Here is a 19,833-nt window from a genome sequence, read left to right as displayed (position 1 = left end):
GTTATTTGAAATTACTTACACGATATATAAATTTTATTTTTCAATTAAATAATTCCTATTTCTTTTTATAATCGAGAATAGTACTAATGAAATAGACATTTATTTATTCAATAATATTATAAAATGCTAACAAGATATCTTTTGATTGAAACGAGTAACTAATGTAAATGTATTCGGGAGCTGAAGCAGTTTCGAGTTTTATTTTCAAAACATTCTATTTCCAACTTTATTTTCAAGTATAAAAAGGATAATAAAACAAAACACAGTGTGAACTAACAACTTGTTAACAACAAAGATGTAAATAAGGATATTAATCACTGTGCAAAAATACTTAATATAATAACATGTTTTATTTTAAACAACTATTATATTTTACATATAATATTTTTACATATATTACTTTACAAATATGTATATATATATATATATATTATTTTTTTTTACTTCTTTTACTCTATATAATACTGTCAATTTTATAAATTTACAGTAGCATTATATATAAACTTATAATCATAAAATTTTCTTTGTCAAATCTTTGTTATGTAACAAATTAAAAGGGAATGTATCTACAGGAATGTTATTTACAAACAATAAAAATGTTGGAATGCTAGTTTCATAACAGTATAACAATAAAAATATAACAAATTAGTTTTAGTTTTATAATTTTGTCTTAAGATTTCCTTCTTTCCATTTGAAATACTCATTAAATCGTATTGCAGCATACCTATAAAGCATTATATAGGTAAAAATAATTTTTTTAAAAGTAGCATGATAAAAAGATGATTTTAAAACAGAATATTTATTACATTCTGGATTTCAATAAAAACACTTCACATATACTTACTCTAAAAAGTCAAAGTCAATTGTTGAATGTTCACTTTGTATGAGTCCCCAACAACCCCAAAAAAAGTGTGATAAAAGAACAAATTTATTTACTTGTAAATACAGTAAATTAATTTCATTTTCAGGTACACATTTTACATTGTTATATTCCTGAAGATATATATTTAACCACGCTTTCTGCAGCTGTTCTTCAGGATATAATGAATAATCAGGATTATCAACACCTAAAATTAAGTTGTATATAATTATAAGTTAATAAATTTTGTTATTATTATACATATATCTATTTTGTACTTTATAAATGAAGATATATCTTGATTATACAAATTATATTGTAAAAAATATCATTTGTAGTATTATATTTGAACATATACTTAAATTACCAGCAAATTCAGCAAAATGATTAGCTATATCATAAGCTTGATAGTTATATCCTGTATATTCAAAGTCAATAAACGTTACTGACATTTCCTTTTCATTATAAAGTACATTCCCTAGAAGTAAATCATTATGAGCAAACACTACTTCATTATTCAAATTTATCAGTTCCTTTTTCAGTGTTTCATATTCCTGTTTTAACACACCAAATGGCTTTATGAGCTTCTCAAACCTAAAGTGATAATAAATAATAATTACAATGCAAATACTACAAATAAATATAATTATATTTGAATTTATAATCTGGTATATTACCTTGTTTGTTTGGTAACATCTAAAAATTTTTTTGGCATAATTTCCATAAATTTTTCTAACTTCTTCCAAATACAAGCATTTTTGGGCATCTCAGTATCATCAGGTTTAAGTCTATGCATTTGAGCCATTCTCTTAGCAACTAATACATATATGTCAGAGTTTCTGACTGTTTCTATTGTAAGTATATTACCTTCAATGAACTGGTAAGCTAAACCATTATTGAATGTAGCATAAATGGAATGTGTAAAACCTGCTTTGTTTAATACCTGTTTAAATAATCAATTTATTCTTGATCATACATATGCATGTATTTTTACTTTTATCTTTTCTAATATTGTACTTACTCGAATATTTCTTGTTTCATCTTTTCGATCAATGAGCAGATCTGTCTTATGTCCATAAACTCTAACTAATACCATCTCATTGTAATGCTCAGAATACCATACTCCTATAAGTTTATTTGTGATTCCATCTGTAAATATCTGAAAATAAAATTTATCATAGTATTAAAATACATATTTCTATTTATCTTCCTATAATAAAATATATATCAACTAATTAATATTTATCAAATTTAAATTCATTAGAATTAATATAATTCTTAATAACTAACAATGATTATAATGGAATGTTGACTTAATAGTGAAGAAAAATCATAGATATATGAATAGATTTGATTATCAAGATACAGAAGAATGAAAATGATGATACAGTGATATATCTTTGCTCTTAAATAACAAATCCAAGAAAAACACATTTATCAGTAGATAAGCTCATCATCACAAGATATGAATAAAATGATCTTAAATTTTATATCCTTTTTATATTATTACATTACTACATTATTATACACTATTATGTATTATTATAGCATCAATTTTAATAATTCTAAGTTTTTATTGCATTGAAAATTTGAAGATATAATTATAAAAAATATTAGTACTTACTGTAAATATTTAAATACAACTTGTATTTCATTAAAAAATTTACAGCAAACATGCTTTTGATGCTATAATAAATCGAAAAAATGGGTACATAATATCAAACCTTTATAAAATATATATATGTGTGTACGTATATGTGTATATAAAAAATACTATATAAGTTGCAATATATTTTATAAAATGTTTTACCTTAAAATGCAATTTATCCAAAGGCCATGTTGGTCTGATTTTCTTAATTATTTCTCTAGCACCATCAACAATTTCATTTTCATCAATTGTTACGTCAAGATGCTGCTCTTCGCATAATTGGTCCATAATTATACCTTATCTGTAACACGTAAATGACATTTCATTTGCGGAACAACTTTTAAGGATTAAATTTTATATCATAAATAATTTACTGAAAATATAGATCTTGTTTACGATTATAAGCTAGAAATAAATAGTACCTTAACACTAATGATATCTATGATCTATCAAAACATTGAAATATATGTGTCACTTATAAAACGAGGTACAGCGTAGAATTATTCTGCTGTACTAGAGACTGAAGCTGAGATGTTCGTGTGAATTTCTACATAGCTACTACCAGCTACTGCCACTGCTACGTATATGATAATAATGACATAATAAGCAACGATAGACTACGGTAATATAAGAACCTTGAATTCATTATGATTCCATTAGATTACGAAAATTATATTCATTTATCACATTAAATGACTTCGTACATTACAAATGTATCTTTGCATAAAAATAAAAATTATAAAATACTATTTCACAAATATTGCTATTATAATTATTTTTAATCATACTGAATAATAAAATTATTACAGAACTTTGTTTGTTCATCTAGATCTCAAAATATGTAGAAATATAATTTCATATTTTCACATACATATAGGTTCTGAATATCTAGGATATAGGTTTTCATATATAAGTATTTAATTTTATAATCTGTGCAAGAGTAATAATGTTTTACCCACGAACGTAGGAATATAGGGACCGAGTATAAACTATTTTAGATGAAGATACTTTAGATACTTTGGGGTCGCATTAGCCATTGGTTTGAGAATAAATGCGCAAAATTTCAAGAAATTTAAATTTCAATTTAGTTTGTTTACTATTATGAATGGTTAAAAATTAAAATATATAAGTAGGAAAATTGTTGTTGTTTTTATTTTGTATTTAATTTTACAACTACGTAATGAATTCAGTAAGTTCTGCAATAATATTATCTTTTGTTGAAATTTATAAATAAATAAAACATTACTACTTAGAAGTAGAAATAATTAGAAGATTAAGATTAACAAATTTTGCAATAGTATATAACTTATCACCCTGAAAGTAGATATTGATCTCAGTTTTATAATGGATATTAAAAATTTTATTATAAAATGTTGAGCCAATTATCTCAACACTGGTAATTCATTTTTTAATAAATTATACAACTCTTAATATCTATTGCATAAAAAAAGTATGGTGTATTATAAATAATTTTTATTAAGCCAATTTTAATATGTATTACAATTATTAATATTTAAATAAAATTGGCTTAGTAAATATATATTACATATTCACTGACTCAATGATGTATGTTAGAAGGGGAAAATAAACCAGTTAATCAGAACTTACTAACTCACTTTTACTCGATGAAAATAAGATTGCATTTGCACGACTATTTGACCATATAGGTCTCATTAGGGATTATTAACCGAAAACAAAGATCTTATAATGTACTATTCGATATTTTATATTTTATCATTTGTTTACAAATATTATTCTTAAAAAAACTATTAATATAGAGGTTCTATTACTATGTTTTGTTGGGAGTTACAAAATTTAAATTGCTTTAATAGGTGATAAAATTGACTATGATGTAATGTCAGTTTTAAACATGTTTTAAATTAATATTGAAATAGGAACTGCCACTATAAGAGGCTTATAGAACTGCAAAGAATAAAAATTTATCGTGGAAAGTATATATTTAGGAATTTCAAAGATAACGAACTATTGATTTAGAAAATATAAAGTTTAAGAATATTATCGTATTTAGTTTATCAAGCTATGTACAAGTATAATACATATTATAAAGCATTACAAATTATGTTGTTTCAAACGTGAAAAATTTGTAGTTATTTATTCGGCTAACTTCAAATCAGTTTAAATCAGGTGATGCTTGTGATTAATTTCTGGCGCCTAGAATATAGAAAACACCACAGTTATGTGAAAAAGTACACGTAAAATTATAAATTATGAATGTTATTTTGTATGACGTAAATGTTATACATAAAATTAAAAGTCTTTTAACAAATGCTTTTAAATGTTTGATTAATTGTTTAATTTAATATTTTGAATTTATACACAATCTGTGTTTTTCCATGAGATTCATTATAATATTGTATTGCGCGTACTGAAAAAATATATGAAGTTAAGAAAGATGTGTATTTTTAGAAATATTTCATTCATCTTTTGTGTTTATTGTGTTTTATTTGTGTGTTCTTCCTCAATATCACATTCTATATATATAAGTAAATAATATAATAAATAAATATACCAAAAATTTTCGTTTACCGTGAAATTTGTACACACTTTCAAAGTTTTATAATCTTTAATGCTCATTAAAATTTCAAGAAAATGTCAAGAAAGGTTCCACTTAGTCAGAATGAAATACAACCTACATTCAAAGGATTTCTTGAACGTATGAAAAGTAAACGCGATGTACAATCTAGGTAAGAAAAATATTTATTCAAAGTAATCTACTAATAACATTTAATAAAAGTTTTTAAGATACAACCTAAGTTAGAACAAAGTATTACATAAGATATAACCTTTTTGTTCTATTTGTATATACCTTAAATGTGTTAATTACATTTAAAATATATCTTACTACATATAAAATATGATAAATGTATAATGTTTTGTTCGATTTATAGCACTCCTAAGTTGTCAAATACAAATGTAAAACCAGGTGATTTAGATACATCTATGGACTTCAATAATGAAAAATTAAAAACAAACGATAAAATGTCTATTATATCTCTTGTAAGAATATCTTTATTATATGTAAAATACGTCATTTTATAATATAATATAATTTTAATATAATTATGTATTTTAGAATAGCTCTGATGATTCAATGTATTATAATGTTACTAAGAGTACCACAAAAGCAAATGATAGCAATTTGAAAGATAATTATGATGAAAGTTCTAAAGGAGAAAATTCATGTAGAAATGTACAAAAGTCACAAATTAGACATAGTTACTTATCAGACAGTGAAGATGACATAGTGATAAAATCAACTTTAAGTTTAAATAGAAAAAAAAGAGTTCTTAATAGTAGTGAAGAACAAATATCAAATCAAAGTTTATTATCTACAAAAGAAGATAAACCACTTGATAATGTATCGTTGCATACAACTACTGAGAGCAGTAATATGCAAACAGAAACACGAGAAAAATATTTGATTGGAAGTAATAGTCCAAGAACTCCAAAAAAATGTTTAAACTTCAAGAAAAAAGAAAATATTATAATATCAGATTCAGATAGCAGCCCAAATTTTAAACAAAGTTTAAAAAGAACCCCTCCTACAAAAGGATGGATAGGGCCAGATTTCAAATTAGATTTAAAACCTTTAGGTTTAGGAAAACAGTTGGATTCATGGATACAATCTACAAAAGGAAAACCAATAATGGCTTCAGTACCAGTAAATATCAATATAATTGTTATTGGTAATATTATTATTAATACATAATTAAAGTATATATAATGCAATTATTTTTAGATTACAAAAGATGAATTGGAAAATAGACATAAGCATTTAAAAGATTTTCAAATAGAAATTCTTAGTAAATTTTACACTGCATTAGACCAAATACCACTACCAGTGCTAGAAAAATTTCCACAGTTTAATGCACGTTCATTTCAAGAATTGAAAATTTTATATCAACATGTTAAAGCAAAAATTCGTTTAGTTGAGACAAAGTTAGCACATATTAAAATTGATGAAAACAAAAAACTTGCTGATAAAGAATTATCTGATGTTACAAATAATTTTCCATTATCTAAAACATCTGAAACTTTAAATCAGCAGTCAGTTATAAGTATTTCAGATAATGATAGTTTTAGTGTATCTAATACTAACTTATTAGATGCAGAATCAAGTTGTACTGCGAAGACACAAACCACCTTGTCAACAGTAAAAGAATTCCCCCATTTCTTACAAAAAGGACCTGAATCACAAATAAAGGATCAAAAGAACGATATTGATTTACAGAGTTCTGTAAAAATTAAATCAGGTGATTCTCCAATTCAAGGAAAAAAAAGTACATTTGAATTGAAAAGGCCCATTAAAGCAACTGGTTCTGAACTTTCTAAACAAATAGGAGAAATATGGAAAAAGGAAGAAGGGTCCAAAGTTACTAATACTAAAACTATAGTTTCTAACTTAAATGCAAATACTAGTTTTGACAATACATATAATATAGAAAAAGTACAAATTAGTGAAAGTGCATGTCCTGAATGGAAAGAAAGAGAAAATTTTCAAATTCCTGAAAAACCAATATGTGAAAATAAACCAGCTGATTGGAATATAATGGATGTGCCATATATGAAAGGTAGATTTAATACATTATATTTATATGTATATATGTATCAATTTAGTACATATACTATTATTATTATTTATTTATTACAGACAAAATTTCATTTTCTGAAGAGATAGTTGATTGTTTAACTCAAGAATTTAATCAATTTCCCACATTGAGTAAAGATTGCAATATAAAGCTGGATTTATCAGGTAAATTTGCATTACAAACTCATCTTTTATTTATTTACATTTTTATTATTGTACAATTCCTGTTTTAATTTGTTTTGTTTGAAGCAGGTGCTACACAAAATACTGATAATGAAAGTAAAAAAGAACAGAAAAAAGATAAAATAAATTCGCCAATAGGTATTTTTACTGGAAGTTATAAGAATGATGGTGTTAGTGGTGAATTTGATGGATTAACATATCCGCATTCACGAGAAATGTTAAAGGTAAAATATTTTATTCTTTAATGTTATTTTAATTTGTGAAATTGAATTAATCAAAATGATAATATACATAAATTTAGCATTCTAAACTTTATTGTATATCAAACATAATACTTTTTAAGGTTTTTCGACAAAAATTTGGATTATATTCATTTAGACCAAACCAATTGCAAGCAATTAATGCTGCAATTTTAGGGTTTGACTGTTTTGTGTTAATGCCAACTGGAGGAGGAAAGTCACTATGCTATCAACTTCCAGCACTTTTATTACCTGGAGTAACAATTGTAATTTCACCATTAAAAAGCCTCATTCTTGATCAAGTTCAAAAACTTACTTCTCTTGATGTAAATTTTCCAAATATTATTTTATATACATATACTTATATATTGTTAGATACACATAATTTATTAACAAATTTTGTATAGATTCCTGCCGCACATATGTCTGGTGGAATAACAGATAGTCAAGCAAGCGGAATATATAGAGAACTTTCAAAGAAAGAACCATCTCTTAAATTATTATATGTAACGCCAGAAAAAATTTCTGCATCTCAAAAATTTTGCAATCTTTTGACTACATTATATGAAAGGGAATTACTAGCAAGATTTGTTATTGATGAAGCACATTGCGTTAGTCAGTGGGGTCACGATTTTCGTCCTGATTATAAAAAATTAAATCGTCTCAGAGAAAATTATCCTAAAGTACCAGTGATTGCACTAACTGCAACAGCTACACCAAGAGTTAGAACCGATATATTACATCAATTAGGTCTTAGTGTACCTAAATGGTATGTAATTTGATCTTAAGTATATTTACTACATATAATTCTAACTAACTTGTAACTTTTTATAATAATATTTCTTTTATTCTGTCTAGGTTTATGTCAAGTTTTAATAGACCTAATTTAAGATATAGCATAATTGCAAAAAAGGGAAAAAATTGTTCAGATGAAGTAATAGCTATGCTAAAAATGAAGTATAAGAATGAGTGTGGTATTGTTTACTGTTTATCTCGCAAAGATTGTGATGATTATGCGATGCAAATGAGAAAAAATGGCATTAAGGCACTGAGTTATCATGCTGGCCATACAGATAGTAGTAGGACTGATATTCAAGGTCGATGGATTTCAGAAGAAGTATGAAAATACAAATAATTTCATAACTTTTTTTCTTATAATTATACAATTTATTAATTGCAAATCAATTCTAGATCAAAGTTGTTTGTGCAACAATAGCATTTGGAATGGGGATTGATAAACCCAATGTACGATTTGTAATTCATGCAGCTCTTCCAAAATCTATTGAAGGTTATTATCAAGAAAGTGGACGCGCTGGACGTGATGGGGAAAATGCAGACTGTATATTATTTTATAATTATGCTGATATGCACAGAATTAGAAAAATGATCGAACTAGACAACCCAAATCCTACTGTAACAAAAACTCATATAGATAACTTATATAAAATGGTATCATTTTGTGAAAATAAGACAGATTGTCGCAGAGCACAACAACTTCATTACTTTGGAGAAATGTTTGATCGACAACAATGCATTGTAAACAAAGCCACATCATGTGACAATTGTAGATGTAAAGTAAGTACATTTAAAGCAATAAAGTGTATGTTAAATAAAACTTTTTAAATATTTTATAACTTATATAAAAATTTTTAGGATGATTTCACTATGTTAGATGCAACAGATGAAGCAAAACATATTTTGAGAGCTGTACGTGACATTAATCAATCAAGAAATTCGAATCTTACATTAGTACTTCTTACAGACATATTTAAAGGAAGTGATCTTAAAAAACTAAGGGAATCAGGTAAGTAAAATTCAAATTTTTTATTGTATGTTACTTATTTATGTAATATGCAATATAGCTATCAAATATTTATGTAGGTCTTACTAAGAATCCTTTATACGGCCGTGGAAGATCATGGAATAGGCACGACATAGAACGTTTACTTCATTATATGGTACTCAAAGAATATTTACAAGAACAGATGTATATAAACAATGAAATTGCTTGTGCTTATCTAAAAATTGGACCGAATGCCAGTGAACTCATGACAAAAAAAGATATAAAGGTAGAATAACAGATGCACAGATTTACTTTATTTTAAAAATCTTAATTCTTAAAAGTGAAATATAAGAATAGATTATTAAAATATAATGTTTCATAATATAGGTAATGCTTCCTATGAAATCATCCAATAATAGTACTACTGCTGTCGCAACAGTATCTACAGTTACGAAAAAGATTGACAAAGTACTTCTGGAACTGCAACAACGATGTTACAAAGAATTGATGGAAATAATAAAAGGAATTGCTGGAGCACTCGATATTTCAGCATCTTCGGTTATGAATATGATTGCAATTAGGGCAATGAGTCAAAATCTTCCGGACAGTGAGGAAGCTATGTTACGAATTCCACATGTAACTAAAGCAAATTTCGAAAAATATGGAAAAGCACTATTAGATATTACACAAAGATATGCTGCAGAGAAATATGGTAAAATGCTGTTATATTTAAATGATTTGAATATATAAATACAGTACCTTTATATAGTATAATAATTACTGAAATTAATAACTATGATTTTTAATAGTATTAATGAATGAAGAGAAAGAAGACAGTAATAACGACACTGACGATGATACTTGGTATAACGATACTACTACTTCTACCGCTAAATCCAACACAGTCCGTGGTATAAAACGTAAAGGTAAAAACAGTTACCGAAATACAAATAAAAAGTACAAGCGGACAGCGTCAAAGTAAGAAATATATACATATATACGTATATATACAATGTCTAAAAGGGTTGGGATAAAATTTACGCTAACTTACTATAAATTTATCCGAAAATACTTCATTGAAGCGTTTAAAAATTTTTATTAATTGCTTTGGCGGTTATAATAAATGTTCGAAATGTCTTCCTTCGGCAAGAATGCAGGTTTCCATTCATCAAATTCTTTTGAATATTCCTGCTGCTGTACAAATGATAGTAAATGCATTTTGGATATTTCCCCAAACTGATCTCTTATTTCTCTCATAAATCAACTGTTTCGCTAGAGCCCGTAAATAATAATCCAGAGGAATTAAATCTATTGACCTAGGAAGTCAACCGATCCAACGTTGAGAAAATTTGGTAATATATTCAAAATGCATTTACTACTGTTTCTACAACAGTAAAAATATTCGAAAGAATTCGACAAATGGAAGCCTGCATTTTTACAATAGAAAAAAGATTGGAACATTTATAATTGTCAAAATAATCAATAAAAAATTTGGACTCTTACAACTCTTCAGTAAAGCATTTTCGGATATAAGTTTACATGAACTTTTTTTACCTACTTGACTTTATTAGCACGTAGTATAGGTTCTGTCCCGACCTTTTCGGTCACCCTGTATATTAAATTTAATAAAATGATTATTACAATACTTTTAATATAAATTATGTTACTTTTTAATAATTCTTATTTTATTATTAGTTCGCGAAGAGGAAAAGCAACAACAAAAGTAAAAAATAAAACCACATACTCGAATAAAGGTCCAGGACTTGTGAGTTTCAGTTAATATACTCGTTTTTTAATTGTATATTTGTATCTATAAGAGTGTAATGCTCTGTATAACTTAGGATACAATGTATCTGTAATACGAAGTTGGCATTTCTGCCATTTTATCTCAAAATAATGCAGCAGTATTATGTATGTTGTTTTTATAAGGAATCTCTAAAAGTCTTGTACAGAATTTTGCAATAAAATGTTTTATTTTTAATAACGATTGACTTTAATTATGTATATTGAGTAATAAACTATTGAAAGATACTTTCCCAATTATTTATTGATGTAACAACTTACTTTTGTAGATATACATAATCTATCATTTATTTATAATTCTACATGTTATATTTTCCATAAATACAACATATTTATGTACAATTTTAAATAATTAAATAATGTTAAATAATTTTAATTAAATTGATAACTTTTATAAATAACTTTATTACTATAGTATAACTTTATTTTTTCATAAAGTTAAAATACATATTTAGGCTGTTAAATACTTTATAACTAAATATTATAATAATCATAGTTCAGGTTGCATTATTCTTGTCTGACGGTCTGCATTTTTGACATGTTTTTTTAACAAATCCATAACTTCATTGTCAAATTCAGGTGGAGTGGGCTTTGCACCTGTAGCCCAGTAAAATATGTCCCAATCGTTGGTTGGCAAATTGATAAGACAATCATACAAGTGTAATTGTTTATCATCAAAGCTAGATAAATATTTCTTAGCAAATGTACTTAAAATAAGACCATTTTCTAACATACCACGTTTACGAGACTGATATAATAGTCTGAAATATATAAAAATAAAATTATATTGAGAAATATAATGTTATATTTTAATACAAATAATATTTAACCGCTGTGTATCTTTGATATTACCGAGCTTTTTTAACGTCTTTATTCTCTTCACTACGTTTGTCATATAATGGTATGTCAAATTTTTGGCTTTCTGGATGAATTACATCCTGAAAATCGTCCTTATAATGCGTACAAGTTGTTGAAATACATTTTACCAGAGATACTGGTTTAACCTTAAACTACATGTTACGAACATTTTAATTACACGATTTGATAATAATATAATTGTTGTTGATATATTATTATTTTGTGCTTACTATTGGTACAAGAGATTTTACAAAAACATTCATTTTTGTTTCTTTATTTTTTATGTTCAAAATTTAGAATTTATAAAATTTATTACGTCGTTTTACGATCAGGTGTATATGTATAACTATATTTTCGTAATGTCAGGCAATACATAAAATCAAGTGGTAGGTTAAATATGTTTCTGTGTTATCTATATTATTAATAATCATTGATATTCATGTACTGAGTTATTTATCTTCATTTATATATAATTAACGTTTGTCAAATAAATGAGTAAATTTAACTTATTCTGACACACAGCTGATAATGTCATCGCGTTTGTTGAATTAATTACAATTGTAGTTATTTTAGATTTACTTATGTATAATAAATATAATTTCTTCAAGTAATTATAAACAAAATAATTTAGGTATTATTATATTATATGAAGATGCAAATATTTTTTACTTCATAAATTATAATTGTACCTTTTAGCATCTCTTATCAATCAATGGTGTGCTACTGTTTTATTTGTGCATTTTAAAGCAATAATTTATTTATGCAATTGATGATAAATTTTGTGTGATTGTTAATCTAATTGTTATGTTAAATACAAATTTTTTATTGAACAATGATTATAATAATTTTACTTATGTAAATATAAATAAGAGTTCAAGCGAATTAAACTGCTTTATAAATCATTAAAAGCCATTGATTCTATTCTTTCGATGGATGATACAATGTTAATAGATATCGAAGATCATGATGAAAGCAAGATGTGTGCTACTAGTCCTAATATACATGAAAAGACCTTAAATAGTCTTGCACATGAATGGAGTTCCTGTGATATATTTGAAAGAAATGAAAATGATATTAAAATACAATATGTTGTTAATGAAGAAGAAGAAGAAGAAGAAAAAGAAAAAGATTTACCAATAGAAATTGTCAAACAAAATACTTCAAATTTTTCTCAGAATGAAACAGATACTCATTGGCAGGACAATACATTTTTAAATGCATTTACACAATTGGATTCTTACGATGTAAAAGATAATGTTTTGGAGTGCTTTAAGCAGGTTATTAATAGTTTTAACATCTGTAAAATTATTTTTAGGGCTATTTAATATGAAAATTTTTTAAATTCATACGACTATTATATTCTTTAAAATAGGTAACTCAAAATTTTGAGAACTGTTTGGAAGAAACAATTCCTACAGAATTTATAGGTTCAGTACATGTGCCAAATAACGAGCAACAAAATATCAAATCATTAAAAAGAAATTCAATTGATTATAGTAATGCTATCCCACATAAAATATGTCATTTAGATGATAAAGTAATCAAACAAAGTACAAACATTCATCATAAAAGTTCAATAAACAATGATACATTTTATGGTCTACCAAATAAAGCAAAGGAACTTTTCTTGCGAATAAGGGGTATTAGTACATTATATCGTAAGTATTTCATTTATTATTAAAAGATAATGAAGTTCATTGTTAATAAGTTGTTTATAAGTTTCATGTTACATTTGCGTTAATCACTAATTTTTAGAATGGCAAGACGATTGTTTGAATTTAGATGCAGTAAAGAATAGAAAAAATTTAATTTATGCACTTCCTACTAGTGGAGGTAAAACATTGGTTGCAGAAATACTAATGTTGCAAGAGCTTATATGTAATAAAAAAAATGCAATATTTATATTGCCATTTGTTGCTATAGTACAAGAAAAAGTAAGTATAATACTTATACAATACAATAAAACGAGCAACCATACAATTTTTATGGTAACTAATTATATGAAATACATATTTGTCTATAACTTTTAGGTTCAAGCAATGACACCATTTGCTCTTGAATTAGATTTTTTAGTTGAAGAATATGCAGCATCAAGAGGAACTTTTCCCCCCAAAAAGCGTCGTAAAAAAAATAGCATATACATGTGTACTATAGAGAAAGCATTGGGTTTAATAAATAGTTTAATAGAAGAAAATCGTTTTAATGAAGTAGGTAAAAACATTGAGAGATTTGGCAATACAAATTTTACTATACTATACTATACTACACTACTGCACAATATGACTGCTTTAAAATATTTTAGATTGGTATTATAGTTATTGATGAATTACATCTTCTTGGAGAAACTGGAGGAAGAGGAGCTACATTGGAAGTTCTTTTAACAAAAGTATTGTACATTAGTAGTAGGTATAATATTAACTTTATTGATACTTCGTTTATATATAAATTGTTATATATATTATGTTATACTTATTTTAGGTAATGTTCATATTGTTGGAATGAGTGCAACGATAGGTAACTTAGAGGAAATAGCAATATTCTTAAATGCATATTTATATACTGCAAATTTTCGTCCTGTTGAAATTAAAGAATATGTGAAATGTGAAGAAAATATTTGGTTACTTGATTTAAAAACAAAAGATGTGCTGACAGATGTGAAAAAGATCAATTATCGTGTAAGAAATACATATTTGTCGTATATTGTAATGCTATATTTTTTTATATATTTATTAAGCAATCAATAATTATTATTCATTTGTTTTAAAAGTATTCAAATGATGCTGCAATGATAGATCCAGATCGAATTGGAGGTTTAGTAATGGATGTAATTCCAAAAAACTCATGTCTCATATTTTGTTCAAGTCGTAAAAATTGTGAAAATGTTGCTCTGTTGTTATCTAAACTTTTATTCAAGTTAGAAATTTTTTATATTTTAAATATTTACATATTATTATAGATTTTATTACTTATATACGTAATAATTTGTAGATCATTAGAAGATTACAAAAGAGATGAAAAACAAAAATTATTAAATGCACTTGAAAGTGAAGAAGGTCTTTGTCCTATCCTACACAAAACCATAAAATTGGGTGTAGCCTATCATCACTCTGGCCTTACATCTGAGGAAAGACGGTTATTGGAAGATGCTTTTAGAGCAGAGACTCTTTCTGTAATATGCTGTACATCAACACTAGCAACTGGAGTAAATTTACCAGCAAGAAGGGTATTTTAATCATTATTCGCTTTTTAAACGATAGTTAATTATATTTTATTCTTATCAAAAAAATTTAATAGGTGATATTAAGAAGTCCATATGTTGGCAATCAGTTTCTAAATTTAAGTAGATACAAACAAATGACAGGAAGAGCTGGTCGTGCTGGTATGGGAGATGTAGGAGAGAGTATATTAATATGCAAAAATAATGAATTAGAAAGGGTAAGAACAATGTACCTCTATGTATCTTTTCATGTACCTCTATTGTATTGTATGTGATATATAAATATCTGTCATATAAACGAAAAATATTATTGTATATAAGTATATATTTACCAAATAGGTAACAGAACTTTTGAAATCTAAAATGGATGATTCCTTAAGCACAATACACATAGACAGAGACAGAGGTATAAATAATTTAATTTTAAGTGCTATATTATTACATATAGCAACAACTAGATGTGAACTACACAAATTAGCGAAAAAAACATTACTTAATATTCAACAAAAACGTTTAAATGTGAATGTTAAACAAATCGTGGATGATGCACTAACTGAATTTCTAAAAGCTAATGTAATGAAAATAAAGGAAAAAGAGACAAATTTGGATATATTCAAACCAAATGTAAGCGTTGTTTTTCCATCACAAACTATATCTTCTAATGACACAATTATAGAAACACAAAAAAAAAGAATATTAAAGCTTACTAATGAAACTGAATTAGAGTTATGTAGCCTCGGACGTGCAGCTATGAAAGGTAGAAATAATGTTACTGCTAAGCATTTAATAAGATATTTTTTCGTATAAAATTGTTTTATATGTGTACTTTCTCACGTTGAAGGTTGCATTGATATGCAGTGTGCATATACATTGTATCAAGACTTAAAAAAAGCTCAGGAACATTTAATTCTTATTGATTATTTACATCTTTTATATCTTGTTACTCCTTATAATTTAATATCTCAGATAAAGCCGACAGGAACAATTTATTATGATGTGGTAACTTTTAATTTATAATTTTTATTAATGTTTATCGTTATTGACGATAACTTTTTAATATTTTTATAAAAATTGTAGGTAACTGGTTTATCAGAAACACAAATGAAAACAGCAAGACTTCTAGGAATTAATGAAGTAAATATAGGTAAAATACGTGATGGATTAATGCCTAAGGTATGTATACAAAACTCAGTTCGTTTGCATTGAATTTATCTTCATATTTTATATGTATGTGACAGAATGTGGAACCGAGAGTGATACATAGATTTTATATAACATTAATACTGTATGATTTGTGGTGTCAACATGCGGTATATGATATAGCAGAAAAATATGAAATAAATCGAGGTATTATACAAAATCTTTTGACTGCTGTATCATCGTTTGCATTTTCTGTAATTCGATTTTGTCAGGTTAGTAAGTGCAGTTGGTAAGTGTTAACAAGTTAGTATGTACAACATATTATTTTGTAAAACTTCAGTGAATGAATATTCCAGGAATTGGATGAATTTTGGGCATTTAAGGATTTATTGAATGTGTTTAGTAAAAGATTGTCATATTGTTGCCCTTTAGAGTTAGAGGCATTGATGGATTTGCCTTTAGTCAAAATTGTAAGAATGTTTTTTACTTAGGGAATAAAATAAAAATTTATTTCGATTATACTATGATACTAATTTCGTTTTATAGGGTAGAGCGCGTCAGTTGTATAATGCCGGGTTTAAAACAATGCAGTGCATAGCTAAAGCTCAACCAATGGATTTACAAGAAAAAATTCCATATTTAAGTAAAAAAACTGCCAGACGAATTATTGAGGCTGCCAAAGTAAATAAGTTACATTTTGGATTATGTTTGTATTAATGACATTATATTATATCTTATTTTCACTATATTTTGCAGTTACGAATAGTGGAAAAAATAGAAGATTTAAAAGAAGAAAGAGAAGATATTTTAGATGGCATACATATGAATGTCTTAAAGGGATTTTAATTTGTATAATTTTTAAATATGGTATATATATATATAAACAAAAATTAAAGATTTATATAGTATATTACAATATAATCTAATTATAAAGTTTTGATAATTACAAATAAAATCAATACATTTGTTCATTATTCTGAAGTTCCTGCAGACTGTGTGAAATACGTTAATATTTTTAAAATAATACATTATTTAAGTTACTTATGAATAATTTATTATTAACTGTATTATCTTCAAGTTTTTTAAAATGTGCCAAACAGATCAATGTATTTTAAGAATAATACATTGTTTAAGCTGGCACATATATTAAATATCCAAAATGTGATTGATGATGTCATTTGGAGAATGTCATTTGATATTAAAACATTATGGAACATTTTCTATGTTGATATACAACTGTTGTTGCTGAACGAAATAGTGTAAACATAACAAAATAATAAATTTTATTAAAACACAATTTTTTATGAAACAAAAAATATAGTGTTTAATCACTATTTATTATCTAACGTTTTTTATACAAACATGGCTTTAAAGTAATAGGAGGTAGATTATTTCTTTTACCTCTAATGTCTTTTTCTTTCTCAAAGTCTAAAAAGTAAAACATATTGTGTGACAAATCTTTACAGATAATTTTGAAACCATAACTATTAATTGCTTCTATAAAATCCTTTACTTGTTCAAATCGACTTTCAACTTCAGCTATCTTCAAAATACCACTGTGAAACAAGTAAGTTTTTGTTATACGAGTTTAATTTATATTAAAGTTTACCAATATATACGCAATATATACTCATTTATATTATTTACTTTTATTTTTGTACTTACCCCTTTTTAAGAACCCTATTTGCTTCTATAATATAGTCTTTAAGATTAGTTCCCATAAGTGATAGGCAAAATACAACAACATTTACACTACTTGTTAATAGGTTTGTATGTGCCACGTCACAAGCAGTTACATTTTCATTTAAAGAAACAAAATCAAAAGAATGTACTTTATGAGGAACTACAGTAGCAAGTCTTGCTTCTCCACATCCAAAATCAGCAACTATGTATTCCTTTGGCCTATGACATGATTAATATTTATATAATGTTCAATATAACAATTATATATCAATTTATAATTGTAATAAATATACTAACATTTTTTTAATTGAAGTTATTACAATATCAAGAGGATTTATAGGCCATTGATCGACTTGTTGTTTATATCCTTCATGATATGCCTTAAACGCATCAGGATCACTTTTAAAATATTTTTTAGACTCTGAACTTTCATTATTATAAAGTGTTTCATTTAGATATCTGAACCTAGAAGCTTTTAATTTAGTCATCATTCTTTCTCTTAAAGATGGTGGTTCCATATTTATTTCCTTCTTTTTTCGTTCTTTTTGTTTATTAGCAAGCAAATTTTCCAAACGCTTGATATCTAAGTTACGGTTTATAATTACTTGTGAATCATTATTTTTTTGGGGGGGAACTGTTGAAAATCTACTCTCTTTTTGTGTTATTTGTTTTTTTAATATTTTACTCAATTTTTTTGTTTTCTCATTAAGCTTTTGCTCCTGTTTTGTTTCAAGTCCTGTAGATTTTAATTTTGCTTTTTTTTTAAGCTCTTTATCATTACTAAGTTTATTCTTAGATTGATCAGAAATTCTATTCTTTTTATTTTGTTTTTGCTGTTTTGGTTTTTTGTCATTAATTTGCTGATTCTTTTTATTTTGAACTTGTCTACTTATTTTACCTTTGTCCTTGTTTTTTACATTTATGACTTTTACAGTGTCAGAATTCAAAATATTAATGATAGCACGTTTTTCTCCATTCTTATGTATTTGTTTGATCGTTTTCGTTAATTTATTTTTCTTAGATTTGTTTTTGAACTTCAAATTGTGATCTTTAATAATAGCGGATTTATGTTTATTCTTGTCCTTCTCCGTTTGTTTCCTTGTCTAAAATATGTATAGTAAATGTAAGTAGATATAATAGGCATAAAGCGGATGTTTTATGATTTGATGTGATTGCAAACGTTTTCTACTTTATATCGTGTATAAAAGTATAAATATATATAAATGTTCTCTAAATACAGATATTGTATAACCTATTTTAACTCACCTGACGGTTATTCTTTGCGCTAACATTTTTACCAGTACTTTTTGCATTAGTGGCATTTTTTTTTAACTTCTTAGCCATATTAGTCTTTTATTATATTCTTTTTGTACACAATTATAAATATTAATAAAAAAAAACTTCTACTCTTCACCTTCTACGGTATACGTACGTTGTAACAGTTAATAATTTCTTAAACAAATGAATAAATTATATCAGTTCTCTAGAAGGAATCTTTTATCCTGGGTTTATTCCTCTCCACATATTATTGCTACAAAAATGGAGAGTTCAGAAGAAGATTAACATACTTAATACCTCCTTTCCCTCTCTTTTTACCTGCTTTTTTAAAACAAACAATTACGTATAGTTAAGAAACTTGTTTAGCTGTATATGTTTAGCATCGTATCTACCATCAACAGACGAAATAAGTTCCGAAGCTATGGTTTATATCATAAAAATGTTTAATTCATTCATAATAGATGGCGTTTATTATAGTAATTGATAGGTGCTGCCATGTAGAACAAGTAAACGGTACTTAATGCATATTTGTC

General features: G+C 25.9%; 5 protein-coding genes across 11 annotated transcripts; 2 read left to right on the top strand and 3 right to left on the bottom strand.

The window, feature by feature from the left end:
- Positions 1-398: 398 nt before the first annotated feature.
- Eas (ethanolamine kinase 1) lies at positions 399-3,116 on the bottom strand. Of its 5 annotated transcripts, none has more exons than XM_071999903.1 (7): positions 2,983-3,085; positions 2,670-2,808; positions 1,881-2,018; positions 1,537-1,802; positions 1,227-1,453; positions 845-1,067; positions 399-724 (listed from the first exon to the last, which is right to left on the bottom strand). In XM_071999903.1, exons 2-7 carry the CDS (start codon positions 2,793-2,795, stop codon positions 658-660), a joined length of 1,047 nt encoding a protein of 348 aa, XP_071856004.1. In that variant the 5' UTR covers positions 2,796-2,808; positions 2,983-3,085; the 3' UTR covers positions 399-657. The 5 variants fall into 5 exon arrangements, with proteins under 5 accessions (XP_071856004.1, XP_071855987.1, XP_071855978.1 ...); XM_071999886.1 differs by having other exon boundaries at positions 2,930-3,031; XM_071999877.1 differs by having other exon boundaries at positions 2,882-3,005.
- On the top strand, positions 2,995-11,352 carry Blm (Bloom syndrome helicase). 2 transcript variants are annotated; one of them, XM_072022598.1, is made up of 16 exons: positions 2,995-3,129; positions 5,115-5,212; positions 5,417-5,525; positions 5,602-6,189; positions 6,268-7,099; positions 7,180-7,281; positions 7,366-7,523; positions 7,643-7,864; positions 7,946-8,307; positions 8,397-8,655; positions 8,730-9,113; positions 9,192-9,342; positions 9,420-9,607; positions 9,709-10,033; positions 10,131-10,299; positions 11,017-11,352. In XM_072022598.1, the coding sequence occupies exons 2-16, from the start codon at positions 5,118-5,120 to the stop codon at positions 11,099-11,101; spliced, it is 4,029 nt and encodes a 1,342-aa protein (XP_071878699.1). In that variant the 5' UTR covers positions 2,995-3,129; positions 5,115-5,117; the 3' UTR covers positions 11,102-11,352. The 2 variants fall into 2 exon arrangements, with proteins under 2 accessions (XP_071878699.1, XP_071878709.1); XM_072022608.1 differs by lacking the exon at positions 2,995-3,129 and having other exon boundaries at positions 4,377-5,212; positions 7,369-7,523.
- Positions 11,351-12,369, bottom strand: LOC139985528 (succinate dehydrogenase assembly factor 2, mitochondrial). 2 transcript variants are annotated; one of them, XM_072000027.1, is made up of 3 exons: positions 12,213-12,369; positions 11,977-12,128; positions 11,351-11,885 (listed from the first exon to the last, which is right to left on the bottom strand). In XM_072000027.1, the coding sequence occupies exons 1-3, from the start codon at positions 12,243-12,245 to the stop codon at positions 11,615-11,617; spliced, it is 456 nt and encodes a 151-aa protein (XP_071856128.1). In that variant the 5' UTR covers positions 12,246-12,369; the 3' UTR covers positions 11,351-11,614. The 2 variants fall into 2 exon arrangements, with proteins under 2 accessions (XP_071856128.1, XP_071856120.1); XM_072000019.1 differs by having other exon boundaries at positions 11,977-12,134; positions 12,213-12,346.
- Positions 12,370-12,413: 44 nt separating this feature from the next.
- On the top strand, positions 12,414-17,379 carry Mus301 (mutagen-sensitive 301). The gene is made up of 16 exons (XM_072022682.1): positions 12,414-13,259; positions 13,355-13,640; positions 13,738-13,916; positions 14,013-14,189; positions 14,285-14,384; positions 14,461-14,657; positions 14,750-14,895; positions 14,971-15,205; positions 15,277-15,417; positions 15,539-15,956; positions 16,041-16,198; positions 16,277-16,372; positions 16,438-16,611; positions 16,696-16,809; positions 16,886-17,020; positions 17,096-17,379. The coding sequence occupies exons 1-16, from the start codon at positions 12,912-12,914 to the stop codon at positions 17,183-17,185; spliced, it is 2,994 nt and encodes a 997-aa protein (XP_071878783.1). The 5' UTR covers positions 12,414-12,911; the 3' UTR covers positions 17,186-17,379.
- Positions 16,693-19,664, bottom strand: LOC139985383 (ribosomal RNA-processing protein 8). The gene is made up of 4 exons (XM_071999783.1): positions 19,289-19,664; positions 18,320-19,125; positions 18,005-18,241; positions 16,693-17,895 (listed from the first exon to the last, which is right to left on the bottom strand). Exons 1-4 carry the CDS (start codon positions 19,364-19,366, stop codon positions 17,682-17,684), a joined length of 1,335 nt encoding a protein of 444 aa, XP_071855884.1. The 5' UTR covers positions 19,367-19,664; the 3' UTR covers positions 16,693-17,681.
- Positions 19,665-19,833: the final 169 nt, after the last annotated feature.

Source organism: Bombus fervidus, chromosome 1 (assembly GCF_041682495.2).
Source record: "Bombus fervidus isolate BK054 chromosome 1, iyBomFerv1, whole genome shotgun sequence".
NCBI lineage: Eukaryota > Metazoa > Arthropoda > Insecta > Hymenoptera > Apidae > Bombus > Bombus fervidus.
This window is presented reverse-complemented; position numbering and strand designations above follow the sequence as displayed.